At 49.2% G+C, this 14,263-nt stretch overlaps 1 protein-coding gene across 2 annotated transcripts in view; it reads left to right on the forward strand.

Annotated features, from left to right (window-relative positions):
• Positions 1-1,251: 1,251 nt before the first annotated feature.
• The window catches only part of CAMSAP3 (calmodulin regulated spectrin associated protein family member 3), a 267,765-nt gene continuing 254,753 nt past the window's right edge, over positions 1,252-14,263 (forward strand). Inside the window, exon 1 of one of the 2 annotated variants that reach the window (XM_078682487.1) lies at positions 1,252-1,835. In XM_078682487.1, the coding sequence (XP_078538613.1) occupies positions 1,703-1,835 (133 nt within the window). In that variant the 5' untranslated portion in view covers positions 1,252-1,702. The remainder of the gene's footprint in view (positions 1,836-14,263) is intronic. The other variant, XM_078682477.1, reaches the window with a different exon arrangement.

Below are 14,263 nucleotides of genomic sequence, written 5' to 3' on the forward strand. Positions count from 1 at the left end.
GGGGGTCAATACTAAGCAACCGTGCTATTTTTAGCACGATAACATTTGACAGCACCGGCTGCCGGCCTCTTAGCAGAGTTTTGAGCATCAGCACTCATTACTTGATAAATTAAACACTGTGTGAAACGGAGTGGGACAAAGATCTAAAAATTGAATACGCCTTCTTGCCAAGTTGCCTGCTAACTAAGTCAAATGTAAATGTATGCAATTGGTTAATCAGTAAATCTAACGCTACTCAGTACAGATTTTAATTGATGGAACCATTTAAAGCTTCATACTGACCAATGCAGTGCTTAATTTGAGCCGGTGCTTTTCAGTGCTCAACACGGCACGTATTTGGTTTCCGGTGCTCGGCGCCGGCATTTAATACTCAACACCATACTTGGAACATGGTGGCGCTGCTCATCTAATTTAGAGATGAGCAAAAGAACGGTTGTTTAGGAATACAAATAAATTAAAAAATCGCTAACACCTACCTATCCAGCCATTCGTTTAGCTTTTGGTCACCTGGAATAATCTGAACTGTGGCACTTACATGCGAGAGATATGGTTAGTAGTTGTTTTGGCAGCGACGACAAGTTCGATGAGTAGTGCAAGCTGCAGTGGCCTGCTAGTCAGAGCCCTGGCACGTAATATTTTACAAATTAAGCACTGCCAATATGTATTCATTGTGAGAGGTGATGGCATACTTTTTCATGGTACTTTCTATTGCAGTCTGGGATCTCTTAGCATCATAAATACCCATTACTATGAGCCAGCCAGGATTCGATTCTGTGATTCGATGGTTTCACACAGACATCTGCTGTGATCGCATTAACCAATTGAGCTTTCATAAGGTGAAAGAATGAATTTGCCACCCATTAGTTTAAGAGCCGGTGCAGGTCTGAGAAACACGGGCTGTCCATGCATACGAGTAATCTTGAGCCGGTGCAGAGTTAGATACAATTTTCTGACTGAGCAGGAGGTGGTGCAAGGCTGGATTATCCAGCCTGGATACCAGCTCGGGAAGTAGGGCTGGTGCAGGGACAGGAATGGTGCACGGTTGCATACCAGGGCGGGCGCTGGATCTGGCGTTACCCTGAGCCACGGCCAGCGCGAGCCACGGCCGGTCCAGCGCGAGCCAGCGCGGGGCCCCGCAGCAGTTCCGGGACCTGCAGCAGGTGCACGAGGATGACAAAGGCCGGATGCTGCAGAGGGGGCGGGGCCTGCCCGGGCTTTACCTGTTGCTGGCGCTGGCCCCGCCCACCCGCCGTGATTGACAGCTGATTGGAGCGATCACATGGACTGAGGCGGAGAGCGGCGCTGGCAGCACCTGGAGCCGAGGAGCGCCATATGCAGGGCTGAGAGCCCGGGCTGCTAGGGAGCGAGACGGGCCGAGGGGAGCCCCAGAGCCGAGCCACCGACCGAGCGAGCGGGCGCCGCTGTGACCCGCCTCCCTGTATGCCAGGAGCCGGCGGTCTGTCTGTCCGCCCAGCGGACATTATTCCCTCGTTTTGAGGCGCTCCGTGCCTGGTGCGCGTCACTGCTGTGCTTTAAACCCCTGGCTCGCCTCTTCCAGCGCCCATCCCTCCGGCTGGTGCCCGGGCAGAGGATGCCACCTCTGGAGTAGGTGCGGCCGTGGTGTGCCCCCCCCCCAGACCCCCGGTGCCCCCGTCCTGTGCGTGAGGCAGCCCATGGGACGCCGCCGCTGAGGGACGAGGCCATGGTGGACGCCGTCGATGCCATGAAGAAGAGCTTCCTGGTGCCCGAGATCCGGCCCCTGGACCAGTACGAGCACGGGCGGGCCAAGGTGTGCGCCAGCCTGGCCTGGGTGCTGGGCAAGGCCTACGCAGCGGGTGAGTCCCAGACCCCGGGAGGGGGTCCTGACCCAGCCAGGGGGAGGGTGGGGGTACGGACCCAGCACACCCAGGAGAGGGTTCCTTCCAGAGGGCCGGGAGATGGCTCACAGAGTGGTTAAGATTGAGCCCATAACCCCTGGGGGTGAAGGGGTTAAGGCTTACAGAGCGGGTGACTGATGGGGTACACCTGGGAGGGGCTCCTGGTAGTGACATGCCATTAAGACCAGTCCAAGGTGGTCTTGCTCTGTCATTGTTCCTCACCACAGCTGTGTTTATGTTTGGCAGTGGGTTGTAATTAAGCAGGGGGTGGAGGGCGGCGATGGGCGTCTAGTTGACCCTCGGCAATTACTGATGATTATGGTTAGTAAAGTAATACCTATTGTGCTGGGAACATTGAATTTAAAATAAAAGAAACACAGTATGTCCCTAAACAGACTCCTTTTGATATCAAATGTGCTGGCTTCCGCCCCCTCCTCCGTGTTGTGTTATCAGAATCTTCACAGCCTTATCTGCCACTCGAGCCGGGAAGACCCCGGTTTCGACATTCTGCCTCTGCCGCTGGAAGCCGAGCTTTGTAAATGACTGAAGGAAACGCCTGCCCGTGGTGTGTTTGTAGTGAAATAAGATGTCGGTGTATTTCTTGATGGGTGGGCTGGCATCCCATCGTGTGGGAGGGGCAGCTCCTCACCCCCTGACCCTGCCCTTGAGCGCTTCACACGGATAGTGGGCGCTGACAGCTGCCGTGCACCGGCAGTGCAGTGGTTAATAACTCATGATTCACCCCCTCCTCCCTCTCCATGATGTCACCGCATTGTCACACCGCGGCCGGTGCACAATAAGTGTCATTTCATTGGGAGTTACCGGCTTCTCCTCCCGTCCGTCTTGGGGTGGGTAGGTGGTTGCACCTCCTTGGGTGGGTCGGTTATTGCTTTCCCTGAATTTGACAAAGATGCCGAGGTTCCCTGGCGGCTCCTTGCTGCTGCCTGCGCGCGTGTAGGGAGGGCGTTCGGTGGTAAAAGCCCCAGACCTTTCTTTGATGTGATTCACGTTTCCTCTGAGGCGGGGGGGTCTGGTTGCAGCTACTGCCACCTCTGTGGGTTGTCGTCATTTGTCTTTCATAGGTGGCGTGATCAGTGTTACCCCTTCTGATGTGGTGCCCCTTCGGTTTCACGGGAATTTTGGGCTGGGTTACCCTTCACCTACCTGACGTGGGGAATTGGTCATTGGTTGTCCTTGCTGGGTGGGTTTGTGGAAATCTGCCGGTCGGCTGAAGCCCCTTCATTGTATCGCTGCCACATTCTATATTCTGTGAGGAGCTGTTTCTTTTTTTGCTCGTTTTTGTGGTGGATAGCTTGTTTATCCTGTGTCTATATCAGCTCTCCCACGGTGTTACTGTTACTACAGGGCTTCGATATTGGGAACACGTATCTGTGGTTTACAATGCCACAGAATGTCCCTCTACCAGGATGATTGACAGGTCTGGTTATTGAGGTGAGAGGGTGGGGTTATCGCCGGGCTGTGAGAGCTTACTGTTCGAGGAGGGCATTGAGCCTGGCCAACCCACCCCATTTTACATCCCCCCTACCGCGTTGTCTTCTGTTAGCCAGCTCTTGCAGGGCTGAGGCCTGGCTGTGGATGAGTATGGAACTGGAGCTCTGCTCTGATAGGACGTGAGGTTCGCCTGCCATCCCTAGAGCATATTCGCCTAGAGCTTAGGAGGAAGCTGGAGGAGGATTTGGGGGAGGGGCCACGCTAATGCAGGGCGGCAGCGGTATACAGCCTCTGGAACACCTCTCCTGAACTCCTACCACAGTAGTGTGAGTGGGCCTGGGGTTGTGCTGTTAACTTCTCGGAAGTAACAGTACATGCAACATGGCCGCCGTTAGGAGGACTGCTCAGGCAAACACCAGAAGCAGCGCTCCTCGTGATCAGTTTCGGTGACCCTCACAATGTGCCTTGTCAGAGCTGGTCCTGGACCTCAGCACCCAGGTTCCATACTGTGCACAGGAGGGTGGTCCAATACAAGGGAAGAGAGTCCATAGTGCTTCACCTCCAGACCTTGGAGTAAGGTTAACAGTGGGCACCTTTTGTTTGCTGGGAATAAACTTTAGTTTAGGCTAAAAGACGGTGCTAAAGGTTAGCCTGTGGGTTAGTGGGCATTGGCTTAAGACCACACAAACGAGGGACAATGTTGTATATTCTTACTTGGTTCAATATGGCTACTTGGTGTCTGTAGTCAACAGTGGGTGATAGGCAGAGCTGGACTGTGAATCCCAAGCATCCCTGGCAAATGTTGTCAGACCAGTCTCTGGATGTTGCTTAGCGTGTGCAGTGAGCGAGCCTGACCACTTCAAGGAGGACTCTTTGATGGTAGTTCATAGCTCACTGTGCTAGATCACTATTATAAATTATGAACTGCAAGCAAGAAAAGAATCTGCGACAAAAGCAGTAACCCACTGAGCTAGCCACATAACGTACAGTTCTGGGTTCTGTTTGGTACACATACTTTGCTGCAGGCATAGAACCCAGATCCCCCCCCCCCCCCAATAGTGTCTGACCCCACCACCTAAACCCTCACAAGTCAATGACTTCATGAGCATGTTGAGGATCTCCTATTATTTTCCCGGCACTAGGGGACCAGTCGGCCTGTGCCCCAGGGAGAACCACACCGGTGTATACCACCTGCATCCTTGAGGTGTAGCCCCCAGCCATCTGATCCTTGTCTGCAACCCCACGGGCCCACCCTTCAAACACCAGGCTGTCTACAGGGCTCGTTGGGTATAACCGGAGACAGCAGCCCCATGCCCTAGATTGTCTAACTGTTCGCCCTTACAGGAAGCCGGTGTAAAATTATCTCTGGGGTCAGCTAGCCATCTCCATCCTCAGTGCTGCCCTAGGGAATGCGTTGGAGGACTCCCCTTGATGTTGTACAGCAATCTTGGTATTCACCTTCCTGCCAAGGGCGACCAGGGCCAACCGGTCCGTCGCCCTCCCCACCAAAAAACAAGTCCATCACAAAGGTCCAGATTCTGTCAATCATCAAATCTGTGCCCAAGTCCGACAAGTAAACACTATCCAGGTGAAAGGTGACTGCCCCATATGAGCAATTTGTGCAGTATGTTCCAAAGCAGACCCTGCCCGGGCACAACTTGGACATCTCGGCTTTGAGGCGCTTGACATCCGTTCAAAGCTCTTTGACCTCACTCCTGGTCCCCACTTGTGCAGCAGATTCATGTGGGACCAAGCTATCCTTGCTCCGGGGAAGGTCTTACCAACCAAGAAAATTATGAAAACAAGGCTTCCCGTACAGCCCTGCATCCCAGCTCCACCAAGTCATTACCCCGATGTGTAAGATAGTCAAGTCCGGGAAAAGCGGTCCCCTCCTGTCTCTTTACCAGCTGGCAAAGCTGCGCATTCTGGAGGCCCCCAACACCATGCCAACGAAAGAAAACACTGTCCAAACTTGCCGGCTTCGACTTGCGATGCTGCTGCAAATGGTTAGCGGCCCGTGTCACGGAGGAGTGGCCCAGCACCTATTCCACTCTGGAAGGCGTGCTACTAAAAAAGATAAACCGGAATGAGAAAAAAGGCAATGGCAGGTAATATTATGTCCAACAGTCATAGCAACTTGGCCAATTTGTTTTACTTCGTCCGCCGACAACCCAGCCCCTGCTGCAAAGGTCGCTGCCTCAATTCTGAATGAATGAGATGAGTAACCGACTGGGTCAATCCCCAGACTGCGAAGGGTACTCCTAAATACGGCTGTGAACTGATATTTTGACAGGCAATCCCCAGTAGCATGGATAAACAGAGCAGGGGCTTGTACATGCGGACGGACAGACCTGTATGCTCCCATCAACGTAACAAGGCATACTCCAGAACCTTGGGCCGGCCTAAGCTTGACTATTGCACCCTTCCCCATGGGGTCCGTCTTGGACCTCCGCAACTTGAGTAAGAGTCCATCCGGGTGGACTTTGGGGCCACCCATTGAAACGCTCCTGCGACAATGGAAAAGGCAGGGGCCAGGACCACGTCGCCCTAAATAGGCCCCGACCCCATCGCCAGGTAGGAGCGGAAGTGACGTGCTAATCCGGTGCCGCCTGTGACTCCCGGAAGGAATCCCGAGCCCCTCCCCTCTAGCCATCAAGTTGGGGTTGGCCGCTGGGCAGGCCCTTGGTGTTCCCTGGTCCTAACGGCACGTGACAATAAGGCGTCACACTTGTCCATATTAACCCTCTGCGCTACTTTAGATGAGTCAAAACTGCGAATAGACAAAATTCCTGCTATTTCTCCAGCAGGACAATTAAATACCAGAGTTATCAATCTTGGCACCTTTATTGCTGTATGAAAGCTGCTGGATATACAAAGAGTTCTGCAGCAAGAGTGTGAAGTGAGTGATTATGCTGGTCAAGCCTCCTGATTTTGTAACTAGGGGTCGATAATGCAGCACTGCTGCAAAACCAGCCCCCAGTAACAAAATTGTCTCCCAACCCTCAAGCCTCCCAGGGAAACAAACAACACCCAGTATGGCTAGTCCGGCCTTGGTGCCAGGTGGAGGAGTTCAGCAGTGAATACATGGATGGAAGGCATGAATTACTGATTGGGCAAAGTGTGTTCTGGGATTGGAGGGATAAACTGTAGGCTGTTCAAAAAAAGAAAACATACACGTGTTTAACATTAGGGCTCAGGGGTGTCAGTTTCTTCAATTTCACTAATGGTGTTACGGGGACTTGTGATAACACAAACACTGCCGCTGTGGTTTTAGTGGATTGTCGCCACTGGATTGTAAAGTTTATAATGCTTAAAATTAATTATATATACAATTTTGAAGCTTAAATACACACATGAGATGGATGTGACGGATTTTGTTTTTTTTCTCCATAATACAAATTTACCAAGCAATACTAAGCTTCTCGCACCCGATTCTGAACCTAAACGTAAAACTAATCTTAAAACGAAGCATAATCCTAGCTCTGAGCATAAGGCTATGCCTTCTCCTTTGCGATGACCCAAACCTTTTGTACTCTATACCTTAAATCTAAGCCTAATTGTAATCTGAAACCTAAGCCTAACACTACCACCTTGCATTGATCTAGCAATCATTCCTCCCGATCCTACGACCAAGGCTAACCATAACCCTTTGCTAAAATTAACCTTCAACATGGGCCTAAAATGAGTTTTATCATTAAGAATTTGCCTACTGATAACCATGGTGTGTTCCATAACCGACAGAGTACTACGAGCTTGAAGCCTTAAGTGCGAGGCTAACTCTAAACTGAATTTATTGATATAACCTTATGTCTGTCCTAAACCAAATGATAATCCGGTCGATAACATTTGCCCTGTACTCTGACCCTAGGATTACTGTGAATGCTGAGCTCTGAACCTGGCCACTGGAATTAGGCGATCCTGCGGCTGCAGTGTCTTCTGTGTAATTATGAATGTGTAGCATTTGACACACAATTCATCACCTGCTACATAATCTGCAGTTTCTAACAAAAAAAATGTTTTAAGCTCTAACAGATCAAAGTTAAGTGGCACATGTTGCGGTAGAGTGGAAGACCTTTCGCAAAGGCTGACAGGTCACCTTTCCGTTGCTTATTGCTGTAGTATTTAGGTGTTAAACTGGTACTAATGAGTTAAAGCCTTTGTGACAGAGTTAACTTTTGTACAACTGAAAAAAGAATGAAGCAATATTACCAGAAAACGTACCGCATTAGGTCGGTAAGAGGACCAGACACGGGGCTCTCAGAACATGTTTTTTTCGCTATTTGGTGATGAGCAGCCCTAACACACTCGGGCCTCCGGTGTCTTTCCCACACCTGTAACAGGTGTGTACCTCCACCCCCTCCCATCCCTCCGTTGCCACCCTTGTTTTTCCCGTTGGGAGGGGCAGGCCGCCGCTCCTTTGTTTTTCATGTAAACAAACATGGCGTCCTGCCTCCTGGGAGGCTTGGGTTACAGGGGAGTTAAGAGGTCACCCCGACGCCCGGGACTGGCTGGACAGTGGTTGAGTCGCATACCTGGTTTTAGAGTTGTGACGGTGTCGGAGGTGGTCTTGGGACAGCCCACCTGTTGTCACCAGCACCACGGCCTCCGATAAAACACGGGGAAGATATGGTTGTAAAGGGCAACTCTCCGGGCTGGGGGAGGGCTCTGATTACTTAAAGAGCGAAGCTCTTATTTAGATTGCAAATGCTGTATACATCAGCAGCGCTCTGTGGGGAGGGGCGCTTTAGTTATCACAGTAAGCAGTGCCTCTCCTGTGATAACCTCCTCTCTGACCCTGGGGATTGTAGGGGCGCAAACAAGCAGCTCTCGGGGTGGGGGCGGGCATTGGTTATTTAAAGGCCGCTCATGTGATAGTATACTGTCTGACCTGGGCATTGTTTGTTTAGGGGAGCATACAAGCAGCCTTCTGGGTGGCATTTACAGGGGTTTCAGCGACAGTGAGTACATAATGTTTCGAGTTTTACCCATCTCTCGGAAGTCTGATTGGCATAGGTCAAAAGTTTCCAAGGTCCACCCGTTAGTCCACTCCCGTGTTTTTTTCTTACAATTCTGGGACGTGTAGTCCTGGTTTCATACAGGACTTGAGGAATAAAACGGGAATGGACTAACTAGTCACGAGAGTTCCGGGGAAATTTAGCATCTGTGAATTGTTGGGGGCAGGTCTGTCAGGCTCCAATTGGATCACGTCTCTGTAGCTCAGGTATTTTTGTCGCTCTCAAAGGTTGTGAAACCCTCTTATCTCAAAGAGGCACACCACACAGGCCGCACATCGTGGTGACGGTGAATCACCGATTGTGAGGCTGTCTTTGGAAATGTTTTAAGTTTTTGTTTACAGAAAGAAGTTCAGTCTGATAACTCATGTCGGGTTTTCTTATTTTTAGGTTGGTGAAACTGCTGCGTGTGCATTTCTGGTTTCAGGTTCTGCGAGGCTAGTGGCATTGAAAACTAACATTGCTGTTTTACGTACAATAAAACATTCTTCGGGACGTGTATTTGTTTTGGAAAGGGTTTAGAGAGGCACTGAACCTTTGCCCCATCCCACTGGCTCTGTAGAGGCAACAGCCTCTAAATGCACCATTCTCACATTTGGGGGTGATTCTGACCCACCCCAACGGGCCTGTCCGACTTCCACAGGCATTTGTCTGGTATGGCACGGACTCGCCCCCAGACCTAACAGCCAGTCTACAGTGGCACAATGCTGGCTTTGCTGAAGGTCTACCCACCTTCCATGGTCTTTACTTGGCCTGAAGTTGCCAGGGTCTGCCCCAGCCCTACTGTCTTCAGTCCCAGAGCATTTTGCATGCGACTAGCATACCTGACTTTGCAGCAGCCTACCGACTTTTCTGTGACGTTCATAATTCCAGAAAGTTTGTATAAGTTTTGCGCCTTTCACGTACCGTTACTTAAGAAAAAATAAAAGTTCTAAAATGTACACTGGAAACCGAGGGCAGCTGAATATTGTACTTCCCATAAACGTGCACCTGTGGGCAGTTCCAGAACTCGTTGAGCCACCCCCACCGCTGTACTGTACTCTCTCCTGAACAGAACGTGACTTACCTCCTGGTATGGCGACAGCAGCGGGTGCGTCACGTGCCCCAGGGGAGCGGTTCGTTAACCCTCTCGGGCCCGTCGATTCACGCGCGGCAGCGAGCTACGTCTTTCCAGGCACCTGCACTGCACTAGTGCTAGCACTGGCAAGGGCTTGTTATGTGTGAAGAGGGGAGCTAGAAGGAAAGAAGGAAACGGTGACCATGTGAGGAAAAATAATATAATGTCAGATTCGAGAACGAGATGCAAATAAAAGTAAATGGCAAACACTGGCCAGTGCGTCATGGATTACAGTGCAAAGAAGGAAATGGGCGCCATGGCCGCTGTTTGAATAGTAAACTAAGGGCTTTAAGTGGGATGAAAAACTGGGAGGGGGGGGTTCTCAAAGTGGCGTGGCCAATTTAATTGAGGGCTTGGCTTAAAAATACATAAGGTAAAAATCCGTGCTCAGCATAGTGTACTGTCCCACTGGTATTTTGCTGCTTCTGGCATTGCATCCAAATATAGAACACAACAAGTAACATTACACCTACAACAAGCCAGGGATATTGGCTTTGTCAATGGTTGTTCGTTTTGCACATAATAAGAAACAACTATGGCTTTGTTGTATATAATATTGAAAATGCTTCAGGTCTGAAATCATGAGACTGTGAAAGAACTATACCGAATCTCTTTGAAGTTACATCAACGTCTTTGAGCAAATGTATTGCTGCAGAGTTAAGATTTTCTTTTCCAACCTGAGGGTGGGGGCAGAAATAGAGACCCCGATAGGGACCCGTCTTGGCACCTTATCTTAAGAACTGTCGGCCGTAGCGTAGCAAGGTCAGATGGTACCCAGTGCTGGAAATTTCTTGTCACCCCCGACTTAACAAAATGGTAAAAAACACATATTTTTGCCATTTTGTCACCCCCCTCAGTGATGACACCCGGGGTGGCCCGCACCCCTCTTCCTACGCCACTGACTGCCTGTGTTCAGCACCGGCAAGAGCCGGCCCACTTAAAGCCCTGGGTAAAATACAACTATAATTGAGGTTCGTGGACCCCTCTAGGCGCAGGTGCCACTGCACCAATGAAACCTACGTCCTGAGCAAGATTGTGATTTACCGGTTTGTGGAAAGCATCTGTTCCTTTGAGAAGATCCACAAGACAATCTGCTGAGGTGGGAAATGCAACTACAAAATCTATGCTCGTGTGTTGTTTTGGGGTGTTGGTGGTGGGGAGCAGCTAACAATGCTTGAATTGTTCAATGTAAGACCCTAAAGATTCAAGATGTACAAATTAAGCTCACTGTGAGGCTCTCGGACTCTGTCCTTCACAGAGCCTTGATGTGAGCGCCTAGAGTTCACAGCTTTCACGGGGAGCTCCTAGTTATGCTGGGTGACGAGTATCAGGGTGATTATTGTTGGCACCCGGAATGTGACTTTTATCTGGTCGGATTTCCTCTTGGGGCTAGGGAAGTGACCTGCATCTGTCTGAACTTTTTTTACAAACAGATGTGACATTTATCAGAAGGGGCCTTCTGGTAGTAGTAGGAATGTGACCTGCATCAGGTTGGATTTCCTCTTAGCAGCTGGTATCTGATCTTCATAGGGTTTGGCTTTTGATGGCCTTGGGAGTGTGACCATGAAATGAGGGAATTTTCTTGTTTACTCTGGTTATGTGATGTGTACTGATGGGATCTTCCTTTGCTGGTTTTGCTATATTCTTTGGAATGGTGTGCATGTTGGCAGTAAGTCTGTAACTTTCTTTCATGGTGTTAGAGTATTTGACATACCCCAGCGTGGTTATCGTTTTGAGGTAGGATATGAAATTCACCTGGGATGGATGACGTGTAACATTCCTACAGGTGGCCTTGCTGTTGACACTGGGTGTGTGGCATGCTTTAGGGCGCTTTTTCTATTGATGATGGGTTTCAGTCCGAGCTTGCTGTTATGGCAATAGATGTGATGTTCATTGGTGGTGAGCTGTAGGCATAGGATAACTGCCACCTTTCTGAGGTCCTTCCAATAAGAGACCTATGTAACTTTCAACAACTGTTGCCCTCTCCTTCTGTGTGACGTTCATCCAGGTGGTCTCCTTTTGGTTGTTTGATTGGGGGGCTTATGCACACATAGGTGCACTCTTGATCTCTCTGTAGACACCGCTCACCTGAGGGTTAGCATCAGGTACTGATCTTTTGGCAATGGGCAATTATTGGTGATCTGTGATATTCGACCTAGGGTGAGCGTAGTGTTTCTTTGTTAAATGGATGCTTCACAGCGGACTTGGGGTTAAATGGAGTACCCACGTAGTCAATTTGACATAGCAGTGTTGTATGCCCCTGTGTTGATATGAAAGGCATGCTATGCTGAAGCTCAAAAACAACAAAAACAAGCATTTACAATGCAACGGTTTCGCCTTTGGAAAAGTTAGAGCTATTGGCAATGTAAAGGACAATGCCATTTATTTATCTGTTTTCAAAACCAACACATAAATACAAATGTTGTCATTTACAATGCCAATAGCTCAAACTTTTCCAAAGGCGAAACCGTTGCATTGTAAATGCTTGTTTAAAAATCTAGTCGCCCTTTAAGTGCCTGCCGTTGGTTGCAGTTTCGCTTTCTACATTATCACAGTATCCAAGTCCGGGGTGCTAGAGCACTACTAGCAAATAATACGATAAATAAATCGCCGTTAATTGCTAAAAGTGCCCGAAGAAAAAAGAATCCTGTAACACGGTAAATCATTTGGAGTTATTTTACTCCCCAAAATAGCCTTGTTTAAAATAATTACCATAGTTGTTAAGGTGGTTTGAATAGCACCGTTTTAAAACGTGACTACATGGACATTTTAACTCGGAGACAATGACGCGGTTAAAACGCACAACCAGGCGAGACACAATCTAGCATTTAATAATACAATCAGCAGAAACGGGAAGTGCAACTCTGGCGCACAATCACACCACCAATCTCGCTGCAATCCGGAAGAAGTCCGCCATGACACAATGGGTGAACGACAGCTACTGCAATGACCCCCGAGATAAGGGCCTTAAGCGTTCCAGCTGAGCTGGCTTGAACTATCACAGTACGATGAAAATACATACTTGATTTGACAAATACTGCTTTTAGCTAAACGAGAGGACTAGAAAATTCATCTAGGCAAAGTATTATATACCCGCCGTACGCGTGGAACGCAAAGCATCGTGTTCTTTGCAAAATGTTGTAGTTTTACTTTAGATTCTGGTTTGTATAGAGGTAACATGGGTCCGTCCAATGTGCCCCTCCCCCCCCCCTTGACGCCGCCTATAACCTCGAAAATGGAGTCTGTTGGAAAGGGAGGGGGGAGAAAAGAGGTCGAATCAGATTTATGGTAACCATGAAACTGATGTTTTGTTTAATTCAAACTATCTTGAGAAAGAAAACAAAAACAGACCAATTGAAAGAACGGCGCGTTTTTTTTTAGAGCGCGGACGCAGGGCGTGTTTATTGTTTGAGGTCACAACGAAAAATAAACTCAGATTACTGTAGGGGGTTGCTTGAAACGCGATGCAAAATAATTTGCGAGCATAATTAATACGTCAAGCCCACCCGTGGCGCGTCATTTCATTTTTTTGTAATGAAAATAAATGCAGGTTCGGCTAGGCCACGGAGGAGGCGGGCTGAAAAGCGGAAGGGGTGAAGAAAAGAACTGAAACTATTAAAAGGGGTATACTGTAAAAGAATAAAAGGTGTCGCTCGCAAGAAGGGAGGGGGTCGGGACGTCTGTATTTAATCGGTTCTTATAGCAGAGTGGGCCTCAGGCTGTACCTTCCTTTACGTTGAGAGGCGGGAATAGCAGCGTGTGTGCAGCAGAGGAGATGGCGCCCTCCATTCGGACCTCCTTGGGGGGGGGGGGGGGGGGAGGACAGTTCACAAAACCCGCTTCTGCATCAAACTGCTAATGTGTGTGTAAAATATCACGGCCTTGAAACGACATGACAAAACTATTAAAGCACACACATTTTCACGCATTTGCAATCACATCTTATTGTGGAGGATGCGACGTACTCAAAGCAGCTAGCATGTCATTCATTGGCTAAACACATAACCCAGTATTGGTTTCTTAAAGAAGAGCACAGGGAGCATTTGTTCGTTTTTGGTAAATAGCCAAAGTTATTTATATCTGCCCCAGTGGACGCGGTCTACTGTTGTGAGCACAGCATCTGGTGAGGTATTCTTCTACTTACAGGTTAAGTCGACGCTGCACCTTATCCGTTTGGAACCCTTCCTCGTCCTTTTCTTTCCTTGTTCTCTGTTTAGATTGCAGGCAGCTCGGGTAGTAGGAGGCGGTAGTGAAATGGCGGGCAACGGAAAGGGGAGGGAATATAGGTGGAAGGGGCTGCACCTGCGAGTACAGCGGTTTTAACAGGCCAGTCCATTTCATACGTAGGGAAATTATCAGTTCCCTGTTTTTATTTGGTAAATTTATAGCGCCCTTTAGTTCGAAAGTTTAACATGAATTGTTCACTGAAATGCAAAGTATCATCATGACTTCAGAACTCCCAAATAAACTTATACGAAGACGAGAATAAACACATTGTTAAAGTGAGATGCAGCTAATGTAGACACCTACCTGACTAATATTTATCGGCATGACTAATATTGGTGCCTAAGAAAGTAAAAGACACTGAAAACAAGTCAGGTCCCGGGCCGCGCTGTGATTGGCTGACGTCACGGGGGTGTCCCGGGCCGGCAGCCAATCACAGCGCGGCCCGGGAATGACGTCACGGGGGTGTCCCGGGCCGGCAGCCAATCGCAGCGCGGCCCGGGACAAAGGGGCGGGGCTTAAAAAAAGCACCAGAAACGCCCCCGAATCGCGTTTTCGTGAGAGAGCGCGATTGACAGCCT

Source organism: Lissotriton helveticus, chromosome 1_1 (genome assembly GCF_964261635.1).
Source record: "Lissotriton helveticus chromosome 1_1, aLisHel1.1, whole genome shotgun sequence".
Taxonomy (NCBI): Eukaryota; Metazoa; Chordata; class Amphibia; order Caudata; family Salamandridae; genus Lissotriton; species Lissotriton helveticus.